This window comes from Dermacentor variabilis, chromosome 3 (assembly GCF_050947875.1).
Source record: "Dermacentor variabilis isolate Ectoservices chromosome 3, ASM5094787v1, whole genome shotgun sequence".
In the NCBI taxonomy this organism is placed as follows: Eukaryota; Metazoa; Arthropoda; class Arachnida; order Ixodida; family Ixodidae; genus Dermacentor; species Dermacentor variabilis.
Genome location: NC_134570.1, coordinates 6291256 through 6307814, shown reverse-complemented (window position 1 = coordinate 6307814; position 16559 = coordinate 6291256). Strand labels below are relative to the sequence as shown.

At 44.6% G+C, this 16559-nt stretch overlaps 1 protein-coding gene across 2 annotated transcripts in view; it reads left to right on the top strand.

The window, feature by feature from the left end:
* The window catches only part of Rbp6 (RNA-binding protein 6), a 1084430-nt gene that overhangs the window by 1055308 nt on the left and 12563 nt on the right, over window positions 1-16559 (top strand). For both annotated transcript variants that reach the window (XM_075684111.1, XM_075684110.1), the window contains one exon: window positions 7454-7537. In XM_075684111.1, coding sequence (XP_075540226.1) covers window positions 7454-7495 — 42 coding nt within the window. In that variant the 3' untranslated portion in view covers window positions 7496-7537. The remainder of the gene's footprint in view (window positions 1-7453; window positions 7538-16559) is intronic.

The following is a 16559-nucleotide window of genomic DNA, read 5'->3' as shown; positions in this document are numbered from 1 at the left end:
TATCGTTTGGTCGATTCAGAAATTTTGCCCATACCTTTACGGCCGCCACTTCACCATCGTCACCGACCATCATGCTCTGTGTTGGCTGTCATCAATGAAAAACATCTCAGGACAAGTAGGACGCTGGATACTACGCTTGCAGAAATATGACTTTACTATAACGTACAAGTCTGCAAAAAGTCATCATGATGCAGACGCATTGTCTCGCTGTCCACTCTCACTCTCTCCCGGTAACGCGCTGTCGTCTTCCTCACCACGTCGTTCCGATGCTACGCCTGCCTAACACCAACTCTCGATAACGCCCCTGTACCAAGTTACGCTTTTATCACGCTCTGATTTCGTCTCGCTTCAGCGGGCCGACTCCTACTGTCGAGCTCTCATGGATCGCCTTAGTGGGTTCGCCGAACCACCCAACAGCCGCTTGTGACGCCAACTTCGACAATTCCGCCTTCAAGATGGCATGTTACACCGCTACGTTTACCAGCCAACAGGTCACCGGTGGGTCCCAGTTCTACCTCGCTGCTTTGCCTGCGAGTATTAGAGGCACTTCACGACGACGTATCGGCTGGCCACTTAGGCTTCCACAAGACTTACGACCGCATAATGACCCGCTGCTTCTGGCCTGGCCTATCCACAGCGGTGGCCAAATACATTGCCTCTCGTGCGTCATGTCAGCACTGCGAATGCTCGACATCTCCTCCTGCCGGTTCACTACAACCTCTCCCTTGCCCGGACGCACCTTTTGAATTTGTTGGTATTGATTTATATGGTCCCTTGCCGTTGACACCCTCTGGTCAACGTTGGATTGTCACTTCGGTCGACCATTTAACAAGATATGCCGAGACTGCCCCTCTGCCATCCGGTACCGCTTTTGAGGTCGCCGACTTTTTCTTGCGCTCCATCGTCTTGCGCCACGGGGCTCCTCGCGTTCTACTCAGTGACCGTGGCAAGACGTTCATTTCACAAGTTCTCGAGGAAGTTCTTCGGGCCGCTAATACCGTCCACAAATACGTATCATTTGCAAACCAATGGCCTTACTGAGCCCTTCCACCGTACGCTGTCTGACATGATTTCCATGTACATCGGTCTTGACCACACTGACTGGGATAAAATTCTTCCTTTTGTGACATTCGCATATAATACTGCTATTCAACGGACTACCGGCTACAGCCTTTTCTTCCTTGTGTATGGACGATCTCCTTCCACCATATTCGACAGAGAATTATTTTTAGCACCTTCTTCGCCTAACGCGTCGCTTCCAGAAGATTTTGCTGCCCGAGTTGCACATTGCCGTCAAATCGCCCGGCAAAGCACAGAAGCTACCCAAGCTGAGCGCAAGCGTCACTGCTACAACAAACGCCGTGACCTACGTTTTCACCCTGGGGACCAAGTCCTGCTTTGGACTCCAGTCCGCACCCCACGCCTCTGTGAGAAGTTCCTTCAACGCTACATTGGCCCATACACCGTTGTGCAGCAAACATCTGCAGTGAACTATCTCGTCCGCCCCGTACACTCTGTCCCTTCACTCCCCGTTTAGATAATCTCTAATCTGCGGCCAGGCTGGCCGCTTCCATGACGGGGGGAAGTTAGTGTAAGCACTATTAACGTACTTCGTCGTTTTCGTTTGTACATAGCCATCATCATCTTCCCTGTTCTACTTCTTCGCGTATGAGCTGGGGCGTTGCCTTTCTTGGAATAAACAGCGCTGGACAACTTGATCGGTCTCGGTATAATATATATATATATATATATATATATATATATATATATATATATATATATATATATATATATATATATATATATGCGCGCTATTTGTAGCTAAAACAGCAGACATTTCACATTTAGAGCTCAGAATGTTCAATGGAAAACATTTTTATGTGTCAGCCATACATAAGGTACCTTGTCCAATGCTTTGCACACAGATAGCTATGTTCGACACAACTTGGGTGGCACATTCATAATGGACTACTACATAAAAAGATCTGTTTTGCACCTCTCCTTTGATATCCTACCCTACGACGCAGAAGTACAGACTGGAATGTTTCTTTATGTCAATATTCAAAAGGCAAACAGGTTTTCAGCATCACAGGTCTCAACCTTCCACACATGGCACTTATTGCATGCCCTGAATGTTCATTCATTGCCGATGGTATATCTTCTAATGTGAAAATAGCTTGTTCGATGTATATTTTTTAGCTTACCCGTAAGTTCTCTGCTCTACTTGAATGTACATCCCGCTGTACTGGTATCTGTTCTGTGCCTTCATTAGCACAGTAAATGTTGTGAAAGCTATTAATTCATAAAATAGAAACTTGCAGGCAAGGCAATCAGGACAAACCACCTGAGGTGGTGTCACTATTCTACTTGTTTTCACTTGTGATAGCACAAGTGTTCCCACTTGTGCTGCCGAATGGTTGCGACCGATATGCTCGCGAAGGTTTGGGCCATTCACATTTCAAGGGATGAGTAACTGTTGCTTATGTGCAACATCTTCCTCTGTCTATATCAATGACTTAACTGCATGTAGCAGGTTCAGCTGTGTGATTATTGGTGTAGCTGAAGTGATGTACCACATATAGCTTGCGCACACTACCTGATTGGCGAAAAGCATGCAGGAATTTGTCTGAGCTATTGGTTCAGTGGTAGCTTTCCACTAAACTGACTGCTGAAGAGGCAGATTTCACTTCATCGGAAGGCCCAAGTGAAAATGAGCCTAGAACTGATGATTCCAAATATAGTCACCATGTATGGCTGAAGAACAATGCGTGACAGAACGATGAGCAGTGGAATTCATCTCATTAGTATACAAATAAGTGCAGCTGCATTTCAGTATTTCACTGCTGGTATACTAAACACAAACCTTTATATGAGTTGGATGGCATAATCAACACGATCCCTCTAATAAGCGATGGCAAAAGCTAAATATAAAAGCTGCTGCCTAAGGTACTGCATTGGTCTAAAATATGCATTCTTACATGCAGCGGTTACAGTTCATAAATTGGTTTACATACAGGTATGAAATGTTGTAACTGCACTGCACCATGTGATAAAATTTCAATAAGATCAGCTGAATACCATATGCACCACCTTTGATGGGGTATAGTTGGTGCAACATGCCTTGATATTAGAAGTTGTGCTGTTTTATTCACACACACACGTGCACATAGACGCAAGGTACACATACATTTGTGTTTACGTGTTACTGTATGTATCAAATGAACAGCACAACTTATACAATAAGACATAAAAAGAAATTATTTTTTCGTAGCAGTCTCATCATAGTGATTTTTTTTCTCACATGCAGCAACTCAATCCGTGCATAATAAGTTAAGCTGATGCTGCTAATCTAAGCTAGACATGGGTGTAATTTCCAGAATGTGATAAAATAAAGAAGTGACCATGTGTATGGACCTAAAATTTATGGTTTGACAATATCTTATCCGTCTGGGTAGTAAATTTGTGTCAAAAAATAAAAATGCAGCACACTGGCAAAACAGTATGGCCAACATATAGGAAGCAGACACTCCGCTGGTCGAGTCACATAAAAATTTTGCCAGCAGTTCGTCGTCATTGGCTGACAACGATCACATAACTAATGTTGACATAATTGTGAGAATTCGTTTTCAGGATATGCTCATGACAGCCAATAGGCACGTTTTATATTGGGATAGCAGCTGACTTCTCAGGGGCAATACGCTGTGGCCATGAACATGCTAGAGAATAACAAGAGGCGAGACACCTCTTCCCATAGTATGGCAGCGCAGCTGAAAACGGTTCTGTTAATTAATGGAACCGTGGCCTGTGCAAAATAAAGATCAGTGAGATAGCTATTTATAGCGTCCAACATCCTACACCTACGAATGATAGGCAGCAGTAAGCTTACGGGTAGATGAAAGTACCCTGGAAAAACATTTAATGGACATACTTTGCAGGCCCAAGTCAGTTTAATGAACATTTGCTAATGACTATTGGCAGAATGAACACGAGGATAGAAAATAAAGCACTTATCGGGCACATAATGCTGGTACTTGTGCTATTGCTTGCTTTAGACTGAAGGCTCGTGCCAGAACAGGCGACACGAACCAGATAATCAAATAGGGTGGATATGCAAAGTAACGACAAACTTTTGCTTACCCAATTCTGCTGCATTAGTAACATGACCATGGCTAGCCAGTGAGGAAGAACTCAAGGCAAAATTTCCTTCACGCAGTTCTGCGTGATGCTAGCAGAATATCCTATATCACCATGCTTGTGACACTTACTTACTTGTTACTTGTTATTAGTTGTGTTACGTGTTCATTTTTACATTCATATTGCTTTTTAACAGCAAACGTAAAATTTGTACTTAATAAGAAGGAAGTATCTAGTCCTTATCTATAATGTATTCATCTACCATTTCACTGGTGTATTCACAAACAGACTCTGTGCTGAGTCACCAGCCAATAACAAGCACTTAGGATTTTTGGGTATGTAAGCCGCTTGCATAAAAAAAATGTAAAGCATTTTACTATGTGAAATCTACAAATTCTTGCTATTCACACCAATGTCCACATGATAAAAAGCAAGGCTGCCCGAACTTTTTATTCATGACATTAGTGCTGTCAGGCGTGTCCACATTTCAACAAGGCTGTATGTGTTGACACACGTAACTATTATGATGTTCCCTAACCTCCCCCACAATAGAACCACCTTCAAAAGTGCAGTAACAACTTCTCAAACAAACGATACATGCACGATGCAGGAAAGGCCGGTGGGACAGGGCTTACCTATAAGGGTACTACATATGAAAACGCGAACGGCAACACTTCTGCACAGTTCACTTCTGAGCACACGCACATCGCGAAGAACAAGCACTTCCACACCTGGCAACGCTGCGACACATCACACATATATGTCACGATTTGTAGCTTGCGAACACATTTCGTAACAGCAAGAACACAGCTCGAACGTCGCGGTCACGTCGGCGCATCGCAGCCGGCAAAATGGCCGACACGCAGTATAGAACACACTTCATAACAGCAAGAACACAGCTTGAACGTCGCGGTCACCACGGCGTATCGCAGCCGGCAAAACGGCTCGCAGGCTGTACAGCACACGCGGAATGGCGGCGATAACGAGGTAATAAAAACTTATCGCTACTGATCGTATCATTACTTCTAAAAGTTGCGAAGGACTGGCGTTCACTACTTCGCGGCAACGAATCGCATGAACAGATACCAATCGCGTACGCTGGGTGCGTCGATCGAACATTATTTATTTCGCCACGCCCTGAACATGTGTTCTCAGAATGCACGTGTATGTGATGGACTTCTCGTTTGCGACGCGCACGCGAAGCATGGCAAAAAAAAAAGAATCACGAAGTCAACGGCTTCAAATATTTCTTCCGACGCTCTCGTAAACACAACACACTTCTTGCGCTCCGTCTGTTTCTGTCGGCGATCGCACTGCACTGATGAGGCCTGGAAGAGTACACCGGCTTGCTGCCTTCGATGACTATTTCCCTGGGCGCTAGATAAGACTAGTAAAAATCCCAAGACGGAGAAAAAAAAATGGCTGTGGCTTAGCTAAGGTTAAGCCCAGGATGCGAAGCATACTAGCCTTTATTTTAGTTGTTGAACCACTGTTTAGCCTGGTGAACTGCTGTTGCTTGGCTATATTTGGTTCGGCTAGACGAAGAAACAACTCATGCGTTACTCTGCTTCGCCTTCAAGAGTGGAACGCGACAGCGTTCCCGTCGACCCGCCAAGGGGTGTAAGACAATGGGCTACGGCGCAGCGACTACGCGCTCCGCATTGGACGCGGTGAGCGTCGAGCAACGCAGCGTTCGGCGCGGCAACGAAATGTGCGCCTGAGCAAGCGACGCACGCCTGAGCCTTAGAAACAGCTCGTTTCTAAGGCAACACCGCATTCACTAGAGGCGCTTTTGTACCGCTTTGAAGCATCGTACTCGTGGCTCAGTGGTAGCGTCTCCGTCTCACACTCCGGAGACCCTGGTTCGATTCCCACCCAGCCCATCTTGCAAGAGTTGAGTCAAAGCCACCTAGAAACAAGCGCAGCTGCTTATATACCGCCGCGACGCCGCCAGCGACGGCGCGAGTTGGAGCCCCGTTTCTCCTCTGTCGTGACGTCACGGTGTCACGTGGTATTGAAGGCGACACCGCCGCGCCTGAGGAGCTGGGTTGAGCTCTAGTAATATGCTTCGCATAATAGACTGTTTCTGACGCGGCTGTAGCTTAGGCCTCGGGTACACGCTTCGCTTGGCTTCGAGCAAGCGCTATGTTTGCCGTGACGACACCCGACGCCATCCGCCTCGGGCCAGCCACTGAGACGGGCAGGTGTGTGGACGGCAAAGTTGCGACCGCTCGTCCGTCTCGACTGGAGAGCCGTCCGCGCGCAGGCGGACGAGGGCGGAGCGGACGGGCTGATTGACCATGTTTGGGCCCAGGCGCGCGGTTAGTCACGTGTTGAGGCGGCGACCCAGGTGCGGAGAATGCATGCGCCAAGCCGGCGTCGGCGGCGGAACTCGGCACGGCGAGTCACTTGATGCGTTGCCAAGGCTACGGCGAGGCTGCGGTCACATGTAGGTGAAATTGCTGGCGACGGCGAAACTCGGCTCGACGCGGCTTGGAAACTTTCGCTTTAAAAATGGGTCCGAGACCAATCGTGCTCGCCGCCTGGTTTTCCGCCCGTTTCGGCGCCTAGGCGGGCGGATATTGTGAAGTTTTTGCCGCTTCCGCCTGCTCCGAGACCAAGTGTGAATGTAGCCTGGGTGTATAAGAAGGTAGCGAGACCGTCAAGAGCCTTGTGAGAGAGGAGAGTTATTGTAACGCACAGTTGAAAGGTGGCGCTGTTTTTGTTGCCGTGGAAACGCCGGAGTAACTGAAATGCTAGCTCTCTCGCGTTAGCACGTTGGTAGCGTCTGCAAGGCAACTTACAAAAGCTTCTCCGCTAGGCCTTGTGGTGGCACTAGTAGGACCAGCGTACGAGGCGGATACGGTGTGTCGTTAGATTGGTTAGTACTAACCACATCATTGTCGACATTCATATTCAGATGAGTTCTGTCGTAGAGAGAGGTATTTATTATGATAAAAAAGCTGGGAGGTCGGCCTGAATCAATGTTCTGACCTGCTACTCGACGTTGGGAGAAGGGGAAAGGGTGTAGACAGAAAGAATAGAGAAGACGTTGATTATGAGGATGAAGATGGTGGTGAAAATAATTTTTTATGCACACAATAATCCCCTAGTTTAGTGTCTAGCATATGTATTATCATTCACTCTCTGCTCTTTTGTACCTTTTTCCATGTGTTATATCTGCCAGAAGCAACATTATACATATGTGCACCCAAAATTTCTGGTTACTCAGACACCACCTCATTATCAGAATTAATAAGAAATGTGCATAAGATTATGTTAGGGCTCCTTTCAATGTGACTGCCGCATGTGCTTGCAGGGCCCTCTGATGGCAGCCGCATTCACCAATGGCTACCACTGAAAGAACTCAGCTCTGCACTCTACTGTTCCTAGGCAATACAAGGTGAGTGGCTCTGTCACACTCGGTGATTGAATCCGATGTTAAACAAGTTCGTGACAATGTGCATGACAGAAGGAATTTGTTTTACTTATACTGCTGTTACGCAATGGGGTGTAGCTGAAGAATGTAAAGTTGGGGCCCTAATGAAATACTTGTCCATACGATGACCGTATGACAGTGTAATATAAAATATGTCATAATACCAATGAAAACCAATACAATATAAAATTCCTTCAATAGACTCAGTTGGAAGTCAGCGTTCTTCGTGTCTCTTAGTTTTTTCCTTCCCAAAAATTGTTGCGCTGTACCTACATTATTTACCAATACCAAATGACATCCCAAGGAGGTCCTATTTTTGACATCGCATTAAGCATATCTTATGAATATCGTGCCTGGATTTCGTTTGGTGGATGCTTGAAAAACTGGCGGCTCTTTATACGAAGCGTCTATCGACTGCAGGGGTCCCAGAAAACTGGAGGGAACCGAACGTTATACTAATCCACAAAAAGGGAGACGTTTAGGAATTGAAAGATTATAGGCCCATTAGCTTACTTCCATATTATCTAAAATATTTACCAAAATAATCTTCAGTAGAATAAGGGCAACACTGGGCTTTAGTCAACCAAGGGAAGAGGCTGGCTTCAGGAAGGGATACTCTACAATGGATCACATCCATGTCATTAATCAGGTTATCGAGAAATCCGCAGAGTACATGAGCCTCTCTATAAGGCTTTCATAAATTACGAAAAGGCATTTGATTCACTAGAGATACCAGCAGTCATAGAGGCATTACGTAATCAAGGAGTACAGGCCGCTTACGTAAATACCTTGGAAAGTATATGCAGTGGCTCCACAGCTACCTTAATTCTACACAAGGTAAGCAGGAAGATGCCTATAAAGAAAGGGGTCAGACAGGGAGACAAATCTCTGCGATGCTATTCACTGCATGCTTGAAAGAAGTATGCAACCTATTAAACTGGAAAGGCTTAGGAGTAAAGCTCGACGACGAATATCTCAGCAACCTTCGGTTTGCCCATGACATTGTTCTATTCAGCAACAATGCAGACGAGTTACAACAAATGATTGAGGACCCTAACAGAGAGAGTGTGAGAGGGGGATTGAAGATTAATATGCAGAAGACAAAGATAATGATAAATAGCCGGGCAAAGGAACAAGACTTCAGGATCGCCAGTCGGCCTCTAGAGTCTGTGAAGGAGTACGTTAACCTAGTTCAATTAATTACAGGGAACCCTGATCATGAGAACGAAATTCACAGAAGAATAAAAAGGGGTTGAATCGTATATGGCAGACATTGCCAGCTCCTGACTGGAAGCTTACCATTATCATTGAAAAGGAAGGTGTACAATCAGTGCATTTTACCAGTGCTGACATATGGGGCAGAGACTTGGAGACTGACAAAGAAGTTTGAGAACAAATTAAAGACCGCACAAAGAGTGATGGAACGAAGATTCCTAAGCAAAACGTTAAGAGACAGAAAGACAGCGGTTTGGATCAGAGAGCAAACGGGTATAGCGGATATTCTAATTGGCATTAAGAGAAAGAGATGGAGCTGGGCAGGTCATGTAATGCGCCGGTTAGATAACCGTTGAACCATTAGGGTTACAGTATGGGTACCAAGAAAAGGAAAACGTAGTCGAGGACGGCAGAAGAGAAGGTGGGGCGATGAAATTAGGAAATTCGCGGGCGCTAGTTGGAATCGGTTGGCGCAGTACAGGGGTTTTTGGGGATCGTAGGGAGAGGCCTTCGTCTTGCAGTGGACATAGAACAGGCTGACGATGATGATAAAGATGATGAATTATTGTTCATTGATCCTTGGAAAATGCAATTTACGGTTTCATGTTGAAGAAACGTCTCGTTTCGTGTATTCAAACAAGGCAAAGATGTGGCACAGTGACAAGGAGGTGAACACTTCAACTGAGCAACAGAGGTAAGCAAGAGAATCCTCAGCATGGAGTCAATGTCTCAACAAGTAAACATATCTGTGAGGACTGTGACGAACACAAGCTCTCACGCTGAGGCTTTCTTTGCTCGTCCACTGTTGATTCGCTGAACGGTGAGCCAAACTTACAGCGAGCATATTTCAAAAAGTTTGTGGGAACACACTGTGCTCACGTTTGTCATCTGCTGTTTGAAGGGAAAGAAAAATTCTTTTTAGTGATTTGTCTGTCTGAGAAAAGTTGATAGGCCGATTGTGTGAACATATCTTTTCTAACTGTTTCTTACGGTGCAGCCCGCCAAAGTTGCAGTCATCATGAAGTATAATTTCATCAGAATTGCATTGAGCGCGTGTGATCGTATTAAAATTCTTTGCATTTTCATGTAACAAATTATTGTTGTGAGGGAGCATGTGATACCTGGTGGTAATGCCCGTCAAGCTGATTTGCAAAGAGAAGATGACAGAGTTTGTACATTAGCATATAGGAGCTTGCGACGTTGTTTCGGTTCTAGTCGTCATGGCTGTAATGACTAGAAAATAAATTGGGACTCAACATGTTACTTCATCGTTTGTCATAAAATGCCCTTAAAAGCAAGTAAGCTTGTATGTAAAATTTCAGCATTCCCGCTCGTTAAGATACAAAACTAGACTTGCTTTCCTGATAGGGCGCTATTTGGTAAACTTGCAAACATTTCATGGTGAGGTACATAGTTCAAGAGGATCTGTTGTCACTATGGTGACCGTTGAGCTTCTTATGGCTTGGCGCGGGCAGCTTGCAGACCAATATTCTCTATTTTGTCCGTCTTCCTGAAAAGAGAAATGATGAAGTCATGAGAAACATGCAAACAAAAATGGTGAAGCAAAAGTTAGTCCAATCGATAAACAAATCATGGTTCTAGTTGAAGTGTTCAGAAACATACCTTGTGAGGATTTTGGCCCTTGATGTTACTTCCAGTGGTGAAACATTTACTGTTGTGTCGTACGTGCAGAGACAATAGAGCCCAAAGAGGTGAACAAATATGAGCAGCGTCTTGAAGGCTGGAGTCGAAAGAAAAAAGAGCCGCAAAAAGAGCCGCTATGGTGTAAGTGTGAGTGAGATCGTGATCCATGTTTTACTAAGAACAGTGCCGAAAATGCTCCATGACACAAAAGCAAACACACACACAACACTGTTTTGCGTGCGTATTTCTTTAAATGGTGTCAATGGTGTCAGTGGAGCCTTGATTAGATGACTATTTTTTTCTTCCAGACACTAGGTAGCAAACACAGTCATTTTATATGTCTCAAGCGCAATTAATCTGAGCGTATCACCGCAAATACATTTGCCACTATTGTGCAGTGAATTTATCGCAGTGTATCATTTATGTAGAAACAGCCAAAACTATTTATTATTTATGCTGCACTCCGTGTTAGGAATTTTAGCAACGTTGCAAAATAACAAGTGCCTCGATTGAATTTACTTTGAAGAGCAATACCATGATAATTATTATTATTTTCCAGTTGTAAGAAATGACTACAGGAATCTGTTTTATCCGCCTCCCACGCGAAGAAATTCAATGTTGAGAACTCGAAGCAATGCTTTCTTACTCACCGGTGCACGCACCCGTAAGCTGCAAAGCTGATCCGCTTTCGTCACCAAGCAGACAGTGCTTGGTCCTAGCGATGAATTTTCGCGCTAGCTAGCACATTTTTTTTAACAGCAACATGTCGTTACGCGGCCAGACGCGGCAGATCACTACCGACGCAAGCCGTGCAGCCGTTATGCAGTGAAACGCCGCAGCTGTTGAAATTCACTGTCTTTAAACACTGTCGCTTGGTGGTGGCTATCGAATGTTGGGCGCATAAACAGGTTGAGATATTATATCTAACCAAAATGAGCCTGCGTGACGCTGCTCAAAGGAAACGACCACCCCGCTCTCAAATATCACTGCCGTACCACACGAATCGACGAAGGGTCAGGACTGCAATCAGTGCCAATGAGCTGCTGCTTGTCACACGTCAGTGAGGTCTCAAAAACTTTATTCAAGTAATAAAGCACAGACTTTACTCATATAAGTCCAATAAAACAATGGTCTGTTCATTTTATAAAACAATGCTATGTTAACTATGTTTGTCGGTTATTATATTTACATTTATTGACCAAATATTCAGCCGCGTTGAGCGCCCCTAAAAGAACAAGTACGAATTAATGTATACGAAAAAATTACAGTAGCTCCATTTATGCGCTTCATGATAGAACGCGACGCGGTTGACATTTGGCCTTCTGTGGCGATCCCTGGAAGTTGAGACTGTGTAGACAGAACCACCACGTCCAGAGAAAATGCGTGAACTGAACGTAGAGCGCACCAAACTTCAGGAATCTCAAGCCTACAAGGAAGGGCGAAGATATCCAATAAAACGGCGGCGTTAAGTCATGTGACCGACTACGCGCAAAGCAGCCCAAAACGTGCATGCAACAGGCAGTGGAGATTCGACTGGTTAAAGGCAGTCACTGCTCTTTTCTACGGCAGGTGCTACAGTACTCGGCTTTTTCGACATGTTCCGAGAGCGCAGGGCACGATTGATTTGGTTACGCCGTGCGATAGGCGATAATGCGCAGTTGTTCTGGTGCTCTTCTTACCGCTTTGTCACGTTTCCTCCCTATATGCTTGTGCAGTCTCGATCTTTCATTGAAACTTCTCCATTTATCGTCTTCATTGGAAGTTTGATCCGAGTGTGGCAGCTACATGTTGCTGTCTGACATGATAGCAGCATTATTTACCTTTGATTAACAAATGACCCTCAAGCAGCAGTATTGTTTGCAGGTCTGCCATTATTTTTATAGAGTGTGACAGCATATTAGCCTACGTTAGGTCGTTCCTAGCAGCCTCTCAAATTCAAACAAATTTCATCAGCTGATGCAGATAGCACAAACGACTACATAAGGTAGAATACCAAACTAATAGCACATTGGTTATTAACAGCCAATGTGCTATTATAAGCAGGACTTGCTTATGTCAAGAAAACAGCGGAAATGTGATAGCTCACTATTCAACAAACAAAATGCACCTTGTGTTGGCCTCGTCTTCCGTCTCAAATTTATTGCCATTGCTTTCTCTCTGCAGTCAAATTAACCCTACATTACTTCAAGGTCACCTTGAATAACAACTTTGAATTGCTTCATCCAAGGTTTTCCTCTTGCGGTGAGAATGGGCACCGGACTTCTATCTACCATTGGCACAGAATGTCATATGAACAGTGGTTTTCCTCTTGCGGTGAGAATGGGCAGCGGACTTCTATCTACCATTGGCACAGAATGTCATATGAACAGCGGTTTTCCTCTTGAGGTGAGAATGGACATCGGACTTCTATCTACCAATGGCACAGAATGTCATATGAACAGCGGTTTTACTTTTGCGTTGAGAATGCACATCGGACTTCTATCTACCATTGGCACAGAATGTCATATGAACAGTGGTTTTCCTCTTGCGGTGAGGATGGGCAGCGGACTTCTATCTACCATTGGCATAGAATGTCATATGAACAGCGGTTTTTCTCTTGCGGTGAGAATGAACATCGGACTTCTATCTACCATTGGCACAGAATATCATATGAACAGCGGTTTTCCTTTTGCGTTGAGAATGGACATCAAACTTCTATCTACCATTGGCACAGAATGTCATATAAACAGCGGTTTTCCTTTTGCGTTGAGAATGGACATCAAACTTCTATCTACCATTGGCACAGAGTGTCATATGAACAGTGGTTTTCCTCTTGCGGTGAGGATGGGCAGCGGACTTCTATCTACCATTGGCACAGAATGTCATATGAACAGCGGTTTTCCTCTTGAGGTGAGAGTGGACATCGGACTTCTATCTACCAATGGCACAGAATGCCATATGAACAGCGGTTTTCCTTTTGCATTGAGAATGCACATCGGACTTCTATCTACCATTGGCACAGAATGTCATATGAACAGTGGTTTTCCTCTTGCGGTGAGGATGGGCAGCGGACTTCTATCTACCATTGGCATAGAATGTCATATGAACAGCGGTTTTTCTTTTGCGGTGAGAATGGACATCGGACTTCTATCTACCATTGGCACAGAATGTCATATGAACAGTGGTTTTCCTCTTGCAGTGAGAATGGACATCAAACTTCTATCTACCATTGGCACAGAATGTCATATGAACAGCGGTTTTCCTTTTGCGTTGAGAATGGACATCGGACTTCTATCTACCATTGGCACAGAGTGTCATATGAACAGTGGTTTTCCTCTTGCGGTGAGGATGGGCAGCGGACTTCTATCTACCATTGGCACAGAATGTCATATGAACAGCGGTTTTCCTCTTGCGGTGAGAATGGACATCGGACTTCTATCTACCATTGGCACAGAATATCATATGAACAGCGGTTTTCCTTTTGCGTTGAGAATGGATATCAAACTTCTATCTACCATTGGCACAGAATGTCATATGAACAGCGGTTTTCCTTTTGCGTTGAGAATGGACATCGGACTTCTATCTACCATTGGCACAGAGTGTCATATGAACAGTGGTTTTCCTCTTGCGGTGAGGATGGGCACCGGACTTCTATCTACCATTGGCACAGAATGTCATATGAACAGCGGTTTTCCTCTTGCGGTGAGAATGGACATCGGACTTCTATCTACCATTGGCACAGAATGTCATATGAACAGCGGTCTTCCTCTTGCGGTGAGAATGGGCACCGGACATCTACCATTGGCACAGAATGTCATACGAACAGTGATAGCTTACTCAGAATTTCAAATGCTACCTCCAGTGAAGGCAGGTGTACTGAAAAAAAAAGATTCATGTCTTTGGAACAACAAAAATGGCAAAATATGCAGACTACACTGGCTTCGCACTACTTTGTGACAACACTGCTAGTAACAAAGCTGTCTTGACAGTCACACAGGTTAGTGTAGTGCAGAAACCATTCAGTAACAATATAACGAAGGCAAACTGAAAGTTAAGGTATATTACTTAAAGAAATTTAAAAAAATGAATGATACGCATTCAACGAAAACAATACACGCGAAAGTAATTTAAGTTTCACCATGATATGCGGATAGGCCTTTTACATCTCACAATGAAACATTGAAAATAGTCACACGGTACTAAATTTCTCTACCTTGGAATTGCAAGTTTCATTTAGTCAACGTATAAAGGTGATTATTCTTTTGCATTCAAACTAGCAGTTCCCATCACATTTTTCAATCACTTTAAAAGTCCTATTTTCATAAAATGTTGCATATGTGTTTTATGAGCTGCTGAGGATTTTGTTTTACTCCTTTGTGGCTTCCCTTGAAACAGTATCATAAACTTCTGCTCTTTACTAGCATCATTGTACAAAAGAGGTATCAGCTTGTGTGCGGTCGTTACCTTCGGCCACCGCACTTGTTTGCTGCCCGCCGTTGGTATTACTTGCATTGCCTTCATGCCTAAAAGTGCAGTGGACACACTTCCATGAGCTAAATGTGGGGACATTAGCAGTTTTTTTCCCGATTTGCAAGGCCAAAGAACGGTCTTGAAGCGACTTTCATGCGATTTTTTTTTACTTTCGCTTATTTTTCGTCGGTAGTAGCAGCCTGGAAGTGTTATTTGCGCGATCATGTTTTAACACAGTGCATAGTGAAGAATATAGTCACGCAGCCGCATATCGAGTCAGTAACATAATTACACAGCTCTATTTGTAGCCTCGTAGCTAGTACCATATTCGCGTTACAAAGAGGGAAAATAATGCTGCTATAAAATCTACAAAAGCTCGCAATATAAGACAGGCGCCGTGAATAACTGCACTAACGCGAGAATCCGAAACGTGAGCTGACGTTCGTGCCGTTGAAATCGTGCAACATGATTTCTAACAAAGGAGGCCTTCAATGATATATAAAAACACTTGCCGAACCGAAATAAAGTGATGGTGTTGCTGCTGTTCTTGCAAACACGATCCGAATTCTCCATTCGAAAACTCATATCATTTTAAGCAAGCAAACAGCACAAACGAAACCCCGCCACCGCTGCACAGACGGATGCCGAAAGTTTCAAAATCGAAAAAAAAAGCGTCAAGCGACGCCGTTGCATGTGGTACCACCTGCGGCAGCGGCGCTGCGCTTGAATTATGCTTTCTAATCTTTTCCCATGCTTACATATTTTCACTTTAAAACAGATTTAACGCTCAGCTACATTTCGTGAACAGCACATACTTTATTTTTACTTGCTCTTTATGTACATGCAATCGCAGCATGCCGATTTCGCGCCAGACTTGAACCGGTGGACGAGCGCGCTTCAATGCGTGCGTAGGAAATTTATGAAGAATCGGTTTTCGCATGCTCCATTCGGGGAGCATCTACAGGCGCTGATTGCGCTACAATGGGTTTCGATGCCCTATCAGCGCAACTATCCCCTCACCTTTTTCGAAGCATGTCGGTAACTTCCGCGCTCACAAAATTGATCATGCCCCCCCCCCCCTTCTTGCGCTCTTTTTGTCTCCGTCGCCTTTTCCTGTGGTTTTCTTCTTTAAATGCGGAACTTGTTTCTTCAAAGCAATGCACCAACTATCCCAGCAAGAAGTTCTTCTAAGCATCACTCAATGTTCTGGCAAACGCCCCTCCCCCACCTCCTCCAATTCGTTGAGGCGCCCACGGAGCCTCCCTGGCAATGCCTTCAAAATTTGGACATTTTTCTAATTGTCTTCGCACCGACAAGAACCGTATGGCTTGGCAACGTGAAGTGCTAGTCATTTTCAAGGTGTCTAAACTATAGCTTGACACAGCACTAGCTACTTCTAGCCTGCTCAAGCTGTATCAAGCTAGCTAGTAGCCAACTTGTGCTTCCTGGGAGGTGACGGTATAGTTTTTTGCCGAAACTATATGTGTCTACTTCGTATGTATAATGGTAATACAAAGTTGTTTTCTTTGGATGTTTATTGTCTGCATCTTTGGAGCTTCATGGACATCCTACACTAACCACGATGTATGTTCTTGCTGCAGTCGATGTCCATATATTTACTGGGAGCAGCTCTGCATAGAGGTGCATTGTCTCTGTTCTTGCAGACACACTGGTTGGG